Source organism: Cavia porcellus, unplaced genomic scaffold (genome assembly GCF_034190915.1).
Source record: "Cavia porcellus strain 051 isolate PalLab524CR breed Dunkin Hartley unplaced genomic scaffold, mCavPor4.1 scaffold_9, whole genome shotgun sequence".
NCBI classification, from domain to species: domain Eukaryota; kingdom Metazoa; phylum Chordata; class Mammalia; order Rodentia; family Caviidae; genus Cavia; species Cavia porcellus.
Genome location: NW_026947492.1, coordinates 76,072,856 through 76,086,729, shown reverse-complemented (window position 1 = coordinate 76,086,729; position 13,874 = coordinate 76,072,856). Strand labels below are relative to the sequence as shown.

Genomic DNA, 13,874 nt, shown 5'->3' with positions numbered 1-13,874 from the left:
GTTCACACAGGTTCCTAGTTCTGATGTTATATTTTACGTTTGTAAGCAAGTACACAGCCAGTGTGAAAATGTTATTCTAAATGTGCAATACATGTGAAGTTTTTTTTAAAAACTTTATTTTATTGGTATTTTATGTGCCTATTAATTACATATGATAAGAACCTCCTGACAAAACTGTAAGACCAGCAAGGTATAAAGCACATCCTTCAAAAAGGTCAGGAAAACAAAACTCACCATGGTTAGTGTGTAGAGCTTGCTGGTGGCATGTGTGAAGACTGCCTTCCGTGTGATAACGGAAGTAATTTTTTTTTGTAAAGTCTATTGGAATTTTTATTGTACTCCATACAGGAACTTATTTCTGTTCTTTTTTAGACTTTGCACATCAAAAACCAGTTGACAGAAGTTTTGATGCTTGGTTAAAAAAAACTAATAAAAATTCAATACTTTATTTTTTGACAATTTTTCTTATGAAGTACTTAATACAATAAAACTCAAAATTAACTCCTCATTAAAATGTTCTTAAAATGTGAGCATTATACTCTCAATAATGTGCATTTTGTAATTTTTGGGTTTCAGAACCAATTATTTGGCTTTCCATTATTTTTTATGGCGAAAATGTGTTCAGTGCTCGAACCCTGAGGTGTTTGAAACACAGCTGGGATGCACCAAGTCTGACAGCCGAGGTGCATGCTATCCCATTCTGAGTGCCCAGAGTTGAGGCAGAAGTCACTAGGTGGCCCCAGCGCGGGGCTGTCCTCCCAGTCTGCACTTCACTGGGCTCCTGTGGGGTGCCAGGCAGAGCCCCTGCTGACAGCAGCTTCTGTGCAGGGTGAAAATGGGCGTTCAGAACAAGCACCTGCCCTTCACTTCTGCTTTGTTGGACCTATCACGCCAGACTTTGCAAGGTGAGGTAGTCTTCCAGGTTGTCTTCCCCGTGTGTTTATCACATGGAAATTTACACGGAAAACAGTCTGCCTTACATTTTTGTCCCGGTATTTTGAACTAACTTGCAGAGTGTGTTGGCTGTTCTTTAAGAAGTTAGAAAGCAAAGTATGTGGCAATCATTTATTGGTAAGGTAGGCATATGGCTGCAGTCCAGTGGCCCGGCAGATGCCCAGCAAGTCGGAGGAAGGGATGCTTGTCAGTCATCGGAAAAGCGGTGGCCATTGGGGCTGCTGCGCAGAAACCCACAGTCACTGAGAGGCCAGACCTAGAAAACCCACAGCAGGTGGAGACAGTCAGTGAGAGCTGCTGCATCCTTGCCTCAATCCCTCCTCCTCCTCCTTTCTTCCTCCTCCTGCTCCTCCTCCTCACTCCTGCTCTGCGAGCAGCAACACTGCTCTTTGCTCGTGGGCCAGGAGAAGTCCTGCCTCAGACGTTGGGAGAACACTTGTTTGTGTGTTTCAGCTGTTGAGTTTGGAACCTTCGAACACGCAGGAATGCATGTGTGGGGTGTGGACACACACGTGTGGATGTGTGTGTCCTGCAGGTAGTGTGAAGCCCCCGACCTAAGATGCTGGAGGTTCAGCATGAGCTTAGCCCACTGCTGCAACCAGCCGTGTTGGTCGCCCTTGCTGCAGGAGACTGGGCAGAGGGCGGCCACCTTCGTACACCGCCCCCCATGCTGCCACCCAAGGCTGTTCTCAGGCACACGTGCATCTGCATATTCTGGAATGGTGCCAGCAGGCCACGGGGACTTAAGTGTAAGTTTCCTTAGGCTACAGCCAAGGAATGGGCATTTTATTATAAAAGTCTCTTCTCCATTCCCCACTCTGTGGGCAAGAGGGCGAAGGCTAAAGCGTGCACGGAGCGTGGGTGCTGTGGCCGGAGTGCCGCTGGCTTGCAGTCTGCACAGGTACTGAGGAAAACGTGTTTCCTCAGTTCTGAGCGTAAAGCCAGCATTGCAAGCAAACTGTACCTTAAAGAAGATGCGTCCTCTTATTAGTCCGTAAGGGATGGGTCCATAGTACCTGGAATCTGTAGAGTTCTGTAGATTGTCACCTTCTAACCAGACATGACCCCTGGGCACCTACAAGGAGAGGGGAAAAGGCCCTTTTAAAACAGGAAGACTGGGGTACTGCTGCCACAAAGCTTGTCTTAAAATACACATACACCCTAAGATAGGCAGTTTAGTTTTCATTTCATTCACAATAAAAAGCTTACTGGATATAAAGGATTCTAAGTGTTTAAGGACTCACCCTTTACCATACAGGTCCAAACACTTGGTATACCATTCCCAAACTGAGGTTGTATGAGATCAACGTGGTATGACAGAGCCATTAATTTAATAGACTTCAAAAGAGGTCATGAGGATGCTGACCGGAAATGTGCCCTCCTGTCTCTGCAACAGCGTATGCAGGGCAGCCACTCCACATCCTGGGGCCAGCTCCAGGGCCAGCCCTCCTCCATGTTCATGATGAACTGGATGGTAATTGACCCTGACACCAATTACACACAATCTCATCACTCTAGAGGGGCTTGTCAGGGTTCTCATTAAGAGCCTGCTCTGCCTTTGTGCAGGCCAAATCTTCCTGCATTCTATGTTGATAATGACCATCTAGAATCACAAGGGCCCATTATAAAATCATCAGTTATAAAATTAATGATGGTGACCTTCCTGGGTGGACAGGCCCTATCTCATATGGCCTGTATGTTAACTGGTAAACATGCTTAAATCCTTACACATTGACCATCATATTTAGGACAAAACATTACTCTGAGAAATGCCTTCTGCCATCTGAGCCTCTTGCCTGCTCCTGTCTGTTCCAGCCATGTGAGCTCAGAGATGACTCTCTAGCAACATGTAAACACTGCTCTTCTTGGGTTTTTGTTTTACAGCTTGTTACCTGAGAAAGTTGAGTTACTGACTAGACAAAATTGATCTACTGGGAAGAAATTTATTTTCATTCTGTTCAATAGGCTTTAACAGACAATGACATTTTCTTTTATGTGACAAATTACCTTCTTGAAAAACAAATTGATGCAAGCTTATAAAATTTTAAATTCAACATGATGATTCTGGTTAATTCTTTGCATTTAGAGGTACTTAAATGTTAAATCTATTTATAGAAAACGTTAAATCTATTTTATGGAAAAAGGGTGGACGTTCACTGAAAGAATATCAAGAGGCAAGTACACAGGTGCCGTCCCAGCATCCGGGAGATGGAGCAGATTTCAAGTGCAGCCCCTCACGGGCGTTCAGCAAGTCAGACCTTGTGCCATAGTACAAAGTAAGGTCTGAGGGTCAGCTCAGTGGGAAGGCTCTGACTTAATTAAACCCTGGTGCCTAAGGAACTAAATACAAAGGGTGCGAGTGAGAAAGAAATGTATCATGGATGTGAGATCACTCATTTTTATTGGTGCAGTACGTTACAGATCCTGGGCCAGCAGCAAGGTTAGTTCATTCCAGTGTAATGAGAGACTTCTGTGCAATGAAGTAGAAGTCTGTCAGGAGAGAAACAAGTATGTGTTGGGGCATAAAGAAATGAATGAAAAGAGAACACCAAACTTGGAAAAGCCAGGGATAAGTAGCACATGTGGAGAACTGCTTGGGGAGAAGCTGTAAGGTGAAGATTTTATGTTTATGTTTTCATCATTTCCCAAAATGTGTCTGTTCCCGAGTTTTAGAAATAGGCGGTAAGGAACACTAACAGAAAGCAAAGCAAACCACAGTCTAGGATGGCAGCGCCTCACCAGGTGGGGAGTGTCAGTCCACTGGCTGGCTGCAGCCTGGGGCGCTCACACTTCCACTCCCGCTTTCTCTGAACAGGCTGCCAACCCACTTCCCCTGGAAAGCTGGCCTGGCTAGCTCCACAGATTCTCATGTACTTGCTTGGCTTTTGCGTCAGTCTGTTTACGTTATGATAGATTAAGCAGAAGGTTTTAACTGTCAGTGCAACTGTACAATTAAACAAACAATAGTTTGTGCATTTGCTTTCATCTTACGATGAGGCAATTTCCTGCTTCATGCATTTAGAAACTAAATTAGTTGGACACAGTAACACAAGTTAGTAATCCTCACTACCTCTGAGGCTGAGCAGGAGGACTGAAGGTCCAGGCTTGCCTGGATAACTCTCTCTCCAATGGAAAATTCATAAATAAGGGCTAGGACTTAGGTTGGTGGGCCAGCACCTCATGCTTAGCAGGTGGGAAGCCCTGAATTCAGTCCCTAGCTCCCATCCCCCCATGAGTGCACCCCATGGGTGTTCCTACTGGGACCTCTCAATGTGAGGCCTTTGCCCTCTCTTTACTGAGTTGATCTTTTCTCATTTCACAGCTGTTCTTTAAAAATGGATGTTTGATATTAATGTGTGTGCTCAACTATTTCAAAGAAAAGAGACATTATGGTAGCTACTGTTGATGACCAGTTGTCTTGTGAAGTGCTGTGTTGCTTGCATTGTTCTGTTCTGATTTGCTTTGTTCTGTTCTCTTTTGTTTTATTCTCTTTAAAATTAAAGGTTAAAAAAAGATGGAGATCAGCCCTTTGAGATAAAGATGGCAATACACATCTGTCACTTCTCTTATCAGTCTTTGCTTTTATGACTCTTAGATTTTCAGTCATGGGAGACCTCTTTTGTTTCAGATTTTTGCACTTAATTATTTTATTTTGGGGGATGTGTCCTCAGGGATGGTGTAAGAGATGAACATTAACACATTTTTTTCCTGTTTTGTACTGGGGATTGAAATCAGAGCCTTCCATTGGCAGAGTGCCCTGGCCAAATGCACCTGTCCTGGAGGTTCTGAGCTCTGCCAAGCCCAGCACAAGGCCCTGGTGCCACTTTGGGGGTGCACCCCACCCTGTTCCGAAGGTCCTGGAGGTTTCTAGCTCTGCCCAGCCCAGTGCGAGACCTCAATGCCATACTTCAGCAGTGCTTCCTGGCCAGTCTTGTGAGTCCTGGAGGTTTCTAGCTCTACCCTGGCCAGCACAAGGCCCTGGTGGTTCTGAGCTCCACCCAGACCAGCACAATGCATCCCAGCCAGTCCTGTAGGTCTCAGAGGATCCTGATCAGCCCACAATCCCAGCACAACCCATCAGGGGAGTGCCTAGGGAGCTATGCCAGTTCCAGAGGTACAGAGCTGTGCCCAGCCCCTCCCAGCACCCTGGAGCCCTTCATCAGGGGAGTGCTACACACATTCACAGCAGGTCATGGCCAAAGAATGCTCTGAGAACTGAGGAACTGCCAAAGATGAGGCTACCCAGTAAGTGCCACCGCAGCACTCCCTTCTGGAGGGCAACAGTGTCACCCATTAGCAGGCCCTCAATTCAGCTTCAGAGCCACCGTGGCTACAGGAGGAATAGGGCAGGGAGCTTCGTCCAGCTGCAGGGCAAACACACTTCCACCTTAGGAGTCTCAACCAAGGTTATTATCCAGCCATCGATGAGAAATGGAAATGGACTGAAGGGTTTTATCACTGGAGCCTGCAAAAAGCTGGCCCCTTGCTTGGATACCCAAATCCTAATAAGTGACATTAGGCAGTTCTTCTGCCTAAGTGACAGGAAGATTAGAGTTTCAGAAGCTTACCCTGAAAATGCCCTTTCAAACTGAAAGTATCACTTCTGTTTATAATAGAAGTGGTAGCAGAAGCCAGATGGCTGCAAGTTCTACCTATGATAAATGCAACTTAAACTGAAAAACAGCAGCAGGGTATCAAGGGATCTGAACGGCACCTACATACACAGTACACATTAAAGAACTGTTAGTTTTACATCTAAAAAGTGGTTGCTAATGCTGTGTAATTAGTGAGCTTGTTAGGGTTGTGTTTTATTAAAGCATTGTCTAATAAATGAATATAAAACAGCTGTATTACTAACATTATTGCATTTCCAGGATCTCTCTTAATAGCACTTGTCATGGTTTATGTCTGTGGCCCCCAGGCCTCATGAGTTTGCATTGTGCATTTGTGATTGGTTCATTGCCTAGTGCTTGGATTGATGGTGTCAGTGCTCCACCCACAAAGGGTTGGAGCCAGGATGTGATGTAAAGGCAGGAAGAAAGGCATGTTTTGCTCTTTGCTGGCTCCTGTTTGCAGCGCCATGAACTGTGGCCCAGCCATGCCCGCCTGCCTTAGAGCCAATTGAGTGTGGACTGAAACCTCCAAAAACTGTAAGAAATAAACCTTTCCTTTCCCAACTTTGGGCTTCAGGTATTTTGTCTCAGCGACAAGTAAAAAGTAACTAAGACAGCATTATATCACCAGCGCATCAGAGCTCAGTCAAGCGTTTCTTTCTGAAATGTAAAACCATATCAGTTTCTCACATTTCTGCCAATAATTAACATACTTTGTGATTCCCCATGGAAAATGTGAGCAACACTGTATTCTTTATTCACCTGCACTGGTAACAGACTACTGTCTGGTGACCATCTCACATTCTGTGCATAGCACTGGAGTCTATGCTGTCCCCAGGCAGGAGGATGGGGGAGGTCCAGGCCAGCCCCATCATGAGTTCAAGGCCACCTGGGCTGCTGCATGGGATTCGGTGGGCCAATGAAAAGCCTGCTGCTTTCCTGACAACTGACAGGAAAGCCTCTGGGGAAGCCAGAACAAACTGACACATCGGCTGCTACAAAGGTCCCTTTGCGTGGACAGGGTGGCATAAGAGGTGAGAGGATCGGAGAAGAGCAAGATAAGATGGCAGACACTATGGGAAGGGGCAGGGGGAGGGGTCACTGCAGGGTGGGGGGGTTAGGGAGGAGTCACTGGGGGGGCGGGAGGAGGGGCCACGTGGGGCGGGTCAGGGGAGGGGTCACTGAGGGTGGGGCAGGGGCAGGAGTCACTGCAGGAAACGAAACGCAGTCACTGTGGGAAAGGGAGCCACTGCCAGAAGGAAAGACTAGGCTCCGCAAGCACAGTGCACCGCTGACTGTGTGCAGTGGGCGCACTCAGGATCGCTCCTGGGCTGCACGCAGCCCACAGAGGAGGAGAGGAAGGGTAATTCTGAGCTGAGGAACGTGCTTGCCTTTCCTAGCATTGGGAAGGACGCGGGAGGAGTCTATGTAGCAAGGAAAACAGGGATTTTGTTTAGCACACAAACACTCCTGGAGCTGTTAAATTAAAAGTTAGACATGTGCTTCTGGAATGAGGAAAAAGAATTGAGGTGGTTGTGAAACATGAGAGGAAGCACAGTGTACGTGGATAGAAACAGGAAGTTTAAACCAGGAACCCTTCCTCCTTCAGGCGAGGCCAACTCTGGAAACTCAGGAGAAGCAGGTGGTACATAGGAAAAAAACCAGGGACAGCAATGTCCTGACACCAAGGGACCCTGGGCCTGATGAGCAATTATTTCCAACACTCACGACACAGTGAGGACTAGAGGGATAACCAAGACTTGGACGGGCACGGGTTACATGGAGCGCTGGGGACCAACACCTGCTCAGAAAGGGCTGTAGAGACGCTGGGCAGCTCAGCTCGCTGGGATATCACACACCTTATCATGGCAGTCTGCTGACCGGCCAGCCACACTTCAAAGTGCCTGAGCATCCCAGCATTATGCTGGGATCGAACCACAGCATGGCCTAACATAGTGTCATCCTTACAAAGATGAAGGAGCCAGCAGGGTGACACAAATGATGCAGCTCAGGGCCAAGGTGTCCTGCACTCAAGCCCCAGTAACAAACAAACAAACAAAGGAAGACAGACAGGGAAGAGCTGTCTCCTTTTTCTCATTAACTTTATCACCAAGTGGCACTCGGCTGGCTAGGCCCTGGGGTGCTGTATTCCCAAAGACGATGGCCGTAAATAAAACAGGTTTCAGTCCGCATTCTGTGGGCTGTGCAAGCCAACAGGAGAACACCGGTTCACATTATGCTCTGCTATGCAGGGCTCCTACTTAAATCTTTGTTTTTGATAAAGTAGTGACATCCAGCAGTCCACTGAGGCATTTCAGTAGGATGTGCACAAATGCAAGATCTTTGAGATGTTTGAGCTCATTGTAATTTTTTCTGAGTCACCAGTGTAACTCTTATTCTAGTAGTCAATGTGTGGTCCAAAAACTGAGGGAAGAATTACCTGCCTTAGGTAGGAACATCAAAGGAAGCAAAAGTCCCGAAGTAGCAGGGGCTTCTCATTTCCAAATAGGGGCTTCTCAGTTTCCAAATACCTGGTGGAAGAATCTACTTAGCGAGGTTGTGTTCCTTGTAGACTTAGACTGTAATGAGCACACTGATTCCCCATGACTTAACCAGTGAACCGGTGACAACTTTTTAGGCTAGCTTGCGAGTCATGCCTTTTCTCTCCTGTGCTAAACTCTAGGTTCGAGGCTCCAAAGGATAAGGTGCTCTACTAACTGCACACACATGCACGCACGCATGGGAGTAAATGTCTTTGGCCTGGAACGTGAAACACCTTCCATGAGGATGATCGTTACTGTGCAGGCCAGCGTCCTCCTGTTGTGGACAACAGCAGCTTTCCCAGAGGAGGCAGAGGAGGTGCCACGCCCTGCTGGCAAGCTTTGAGGGTACGGCCTCGCAGAGCTACATGCATCCAACTAGACCGGCTCTGTTACAAGGCACCAAGTAACAGAACATTCGGGAACGCATGGTTTTATAATAGCTGTACAGTTCTCATTGTTGAATAACATGGCTGAGAAAACTGGCAAGGAGGAGAAACCCTCAACAACGCTGGTTTCCCTGGCACAGTCAATTCTGGTTCTCGTCAGAAGCAGCTGCTCATCACTCCTAAAGCAACAAGAACCTCAACAAGGTTTTCAGGGAGCCCCAGCTGGAAGAGGCGGGAAGTCAAAGTCCTTGTGGAGAGCAGTGTAGAGCCGGCTGCGGCCCCCAACCACTGGGTCCCACTGGTGACTTAACTGACGTGACTTCCCTGTTTTCCTAGTGGGCAAACCCTGTGCCCCTGTCTTACAGGGCCACAGCTGTAATCTGTAGAGCTGCAGCCCTGCGGCCAGTCACCCAGGTCTGCCAGCACCCAGCAGCGTGTACTCAGAGGACCAGCCTGGGTCCTAGACGCGTGCGTGGATGGGGGAGGGGGGGGACAGACGGACACGCTTGCCAGGAGATCAGAACACAGAGACACACGATGCATGTCATGGTTCTCTGGTTATCTGTTCCGGCTACTCAGCACTAAGACTGTGTGCTGCTGGCACTGCTCTGTGACTCCTCCACAGCCAACAACCCTTCCACGCGCACAGTGGGGCTAGGACGGCAGGCCAGGCAGGGGCCCTACTGTGGCCCCGTGGAGCTCCCTTCGGCCTCAGGACACGCTGTCACTAAGCTGCTCAGAGAAACCCGGCCCTACCAGACAGGAGGAGAGCTACATGGCCCGGCTCCTGGGTGAGCACGGACAGCTGAGGACCCCTGCACAGAGCAATGCCCCCTGCCACCAGGAGCCCTGGTGGGTGCCTGGGTCCCCCGAATATGGCAGCGAGCCCCAGATTACTGAACCACCTGCACAGCAGGTAAGACTCACTCCCGAGGTGATCACGGATCCGCAGATCTAAAGGAACTTGCAATACAGAAGACAATTTTACCTTAGGGATGAGCAGAGGTGAGGCCAGGTAAGGAATGTAACAGCTGTATTAATTTGAGTGAGTAGACAATTAAGTGGTAACTACTAAAGCCAGCAGGGTACAGACCGAGTGAATAGGCCATAGCCCCCTGGAGCTGTCACCACTGCCCTGCCACCCACCGGAGAAGAGCAGCACTGATAGCCGCAGCCCTTCTGTTCTACCTTCTCTGCACTTTCTGCTTGTGCAGCCCAGCTCATTACATGGCATTTTTATTTTAAACATTTTCAAGATTTGTTCGGTTGGGAGAGCTGTTTGAGACAGACTCTCATTGGGTAGTGTGGACTGGCCTTAAATTCACTGTGTAGCCCAGGCAGGCCTTGAACTCACAATGATTCTCCTGCCTCAGCCTCTTGAGTGCTGGGGTTGCAGGCATGTGCCATTACGCCTGGTGTTCAAGAGGCTTTAAAAAACTAAACTGCAGACTTTGATTGATTGTGGATTTCCAACTGCTGTGGAAGAGGACACTTTCTAAGCTGGAATCCAGACTCATCTTCGCCGTCCTGTGCTGCTTTTCATGACCTAGACAGTGTTGGGAAGTGCTGTTCATGACACCTGTGGACTGAGGATGGTTGGCTGGTACGGTTGGGGAAAATCCCTCAAGACGTGCCCCTCTCGGGCCTGTGTGCCTGTCACTGCAAGTCACCCTGCCTCGTCTGGAGTAGGCATCTGCAGGTTTCTCCTCTACTGTGCGAATGGTGTCCCTTTGTAATAAAACCTCAGGAGAGAGACAGTGAAACTGTGAAAATACCTGTTTCTCCTCAAATTTCTGTGCAGTGATTTAGCATCCATTGGCAAACTGTCTGTGTCAAATATTACTGACATTTACACAGGAACTAAAATATACATCATGTAATGGCCAGTTTTATTAAATTATACTGAACACAACATTTTCCTTATATTCAAAAGAAAAATTATTGTTTTCTTGATATATTCAGGCAATGTTAGTTAACTATGATAGCAAGGAATAACATAACTGAAATATTACTTACATAACTATGGCTTTTAAAGAAATCTGATGGACTAGTGGTGAGGATTTTGTCTCCTTCCAAACCAATTACTCTTTTACAGATATTTGATTTTGGATCACTCGGGCTTTTTGCAATCACAACGTCACCTCTGGGGAAGTCAGAGAAACACCAGTGTTACTGATCGGCTATGAACACACATGTGGTGCTGGCTTCGTCATCTCTCAGCAGCGCAGGAAGGCCTCCTCCTCTCACTCTGAGCCTCAGAAATCTCCAGCTGCAGGAACCCTGATGACGGCGCTGGGTCAGAATTCAAGGAGAAAGATGGAGAATCCAGCTATGATTTCTTATGATGTTAGCAGAGGCTAAATTTTCAAATAGTTCCACAAAAATTAGCTTCGCCATATCCACAGTATGTGACTACTGTCACCAAAATTTTAGAGCCAAAATGATGGAAAGCCAAATCCACACCACGCCACCAAGTTAAATAAAGTTTGCTGCCAGCATTGATGGATGCCAGAGCATTGAAAAGAAACATCACCTGTGTTTCCCCAGCACTAAAAGAACTGAGAAATGGCATTTAAGTCATAATATACATATACCTATGTATCTATAGACATAGATATATATGTGTGTTATGTTTTTTTGGTGCCAGGGATCAAACTTGTGATCTTGCACTTGCCAGGAGGACATTTATGCTGCTGAGCGAAATCCCTGGCCCTACATATATATATGTTAACAGTATAGCCAGAGGAACTTAATAGTTGAGGGAAACATGCATTTTTTTTTTTTTTTTTTTTTTTTTTTTTTTTTTTTGGTGCTGGGAATCAAACTCAGGACCTCAAGCTTGCCAGGCATGTGCTGTGCCACTGAGCTACATCCCTGGCCCAAGGGAAACATTTACTTTTTAAAAACTTTATTTATTTACTTTTTTGAGGCAAGGTATCATTATGAGGTGCAGGTTGACCTTGAAGTTGCTTATGTAGCCCAAGCTGGACTCGAACTCACGGTGATCCTCCTGCCTCCGCCTCCCAAATGCTGGGATTGCAGGTGGGTGCCACCATGCCTGGCTACAGGAAAAAATTTTTAAAAATACAACCAAATAAAATAAGAGTTGAGTAAACAAGGTAAAAAATAAAATGTGATATCAAACACATAAAATCATTATAGGTCTCATTCCACAGGGAAAGCCTGATTCCTGAAAGTAATAATAATTTACATAGTAACAGGATAAGAAAGATTTTGAAAAGTGGAAAGAAAAAAGGAGACAGAACGCAGGACTCATGGCCCCGCGGAGCACAGTGCTCTTTCTGCATCAGGTAAGCAGCACATGAACTGTTAATTAACACACAGACACGTTTAAAAGAACTAAAGCTGAGTGGGGCAGGGCATACTAGGAAACTGAGGCAGAAGGATCCCAAGGTCCAGTCTGGCCTGCACAACTGGGTAGGACCCTTCTCACAAAGGAGGGGTGAGAGGGGATGTACCTTAGTGTGAAGATCATGGGTTCAACCCCAGAACCATGGAAAAAAAAGAAAAAAACTTAATATATTTATTGCTTGTTCCTAGATTCAGAGATAATTTGATGTCATTTATAATAAAAGCATATACATCAAAATAATATCAAAACCTGTAGATGACAAATCAGAAATTTAATTATTGCTACATTACTAGTATTATAAAGAATGCTAAGCTTTTTGGTAGCCAAGTCAAAAGAAACTTAGATTATATAGCAATCATTAATTAATACAATAAAGTTCAGCAAGATATAAGGCAAAACTTCACACAAAGGATTCTTATGCTGGGGAATAAAAGACATTGCCTTCCTCAGAAATGTCAGGGAAACCACAGAAACACTGTTCACGACAACCATATCTTGAGATTATTCTTGGCACAAGCAGCATGGTACCAAATCATTCAATTCTGTAATTTGGTGGCAAAATAATATTGTCTTTCTTGAAGACAGGATAAACTCTTCTATTCCCAGCCATGCCAGTGGAACTGTTCAGAGGACAAGGGCAAAGATTTGAACACACCATCAAAGTTGATTTGGAGTAGCACTGGAAGAAGGAACTGTTCCATGGGTGTCTTATGGTGTTTAGGTGCTGATACGATCCTAGAAGCTGTGCACTTAAAATGCAATGCAAATCATCATTCAGCCAAGCTGTTTTTTATAGGTAGCAGTATTAATGCAGGTGGCATTTTTGGTAGTATACCCAGACACATAAAGATTAGAACAATATGTATCTCTGCCTCTCAGCTCTTTCAAAAAGTTTTCAAAGAAACTAACAGACCTATTACTTAAAATTTCCTTTTTTATTTGCAGTTGTAAGCACCTTAGCCTACTGGTGGCATGCTTTAGAAAAGAAATAGCAGTACCACACTCATCTTACTCTCTACAGTGTATTCTCTAGGATTCCTATCAGTGAGGTGCTCCTTAGCTGTCTGATGAAAGAATAAGTAGAAACACAGGCTGTGGCTGTGTCATGGGCTGTGTCTGTATAGCCAATGGGAAAGAGCCATGTGCATTAGACACCCCTGACTTTCATTGCTGCCCAAATGGAAGGCTCTTCTTTCTTTACACATAGGCACCAGCAATAGAACCTCATGCGGGGCCAGAAATTCCCCTGAAATCTCAGCATTCTCTGCTGCAGATAAGAGAACAAGAGCAGTAATATCTTAAAAGTAGAAGTTACTAACTGGCAACCTTAGTGCTCAAAGTTATCTCTGCTATGTCTGATAGGATGCAGACTTGGAGCTCTTCTATAACCAAAAGAACCTCAGAACAATAAGTTTAAATGGAAACTTCAACAAATCTGTTCATTAGTTATAAAAATAAGACACTGAGCTGGTCACTGAAGAACTATTCAGCCAGTAGTTTCAGCCCTTTAAGGATGCTTTAAGACCGTAGAATCCTTGTAACGAAAACTTGTCTTCATGATACAATGAGGCTTAGGCCCCAGACTGCATAAGGTTCTTTTGACAAAGTCAAAAAGAAAGTAGAACCAGAATACAGCTGTTTTATAATTTTTAATTTATAATCCCTATATCTGTAATCAGGTTTCTTGAAATAGAGCTGAATGATTTCACAGGGATCATATTAGCACATAGAGCTTAGGAGTTTCCATCTGCAGGGTTCAGGGCTAGTAACAGTAATTAGGAGGAATAGGTGTAAGTTATTCTTGAGGGTTTTTCAATAAGAAATGGGCTAGGGCCAAGGTGGTTAGTGAGAGAGAAATGCGTGGACCTACTTAACTACAACATAATTAAATATAGCTGGAGACAGTCACATTCATTATTATGATGAAAGCTAGAACAGATTAACTATAAATGAAGTTGAAAATCACAGCTGCTCTTTTATATGAAGCCATACACTAAAAATCATT

At 45.6% G+C, this 13,874-nt stretch overlaps 1 protein-coding gene across 9 annotated transcripts in view; it reads right to left on the bottom strand.

The window, feature by feature from the left end:
• Positions 1–13,874, bottom strand: part of Immp1l (inner mitochondrial membrane peptidase subunit 1) — a 78,189-nt gene that overhangs the window by 30,049 nt on the left and 34,266 nt on the right. For 8 of the 9 annotated variants that reach the window (XM_063256742.1, XM_063256740.1, XM_063256743.1 and 5 more), the window contains 2 exons: positions 10,513–10,639; positions 1,919–2,029 (listed from right to left, as the gene is read on the bottom strand). In XM_063256742.1, coding sequence (XP_063112812.1) covers positions 1,919–2,029; positions 10,513–10,639 — 238 coding nt within the window. Of the gene's footprint in view, positions 1–234; positions 1,211–1,918; positions 2,030–10,512; positions 10,640–13,874 lie in introns of all 9 variants that reach the window. The other variant, XM_063256741.1, reaches the window with a different exon arrangement.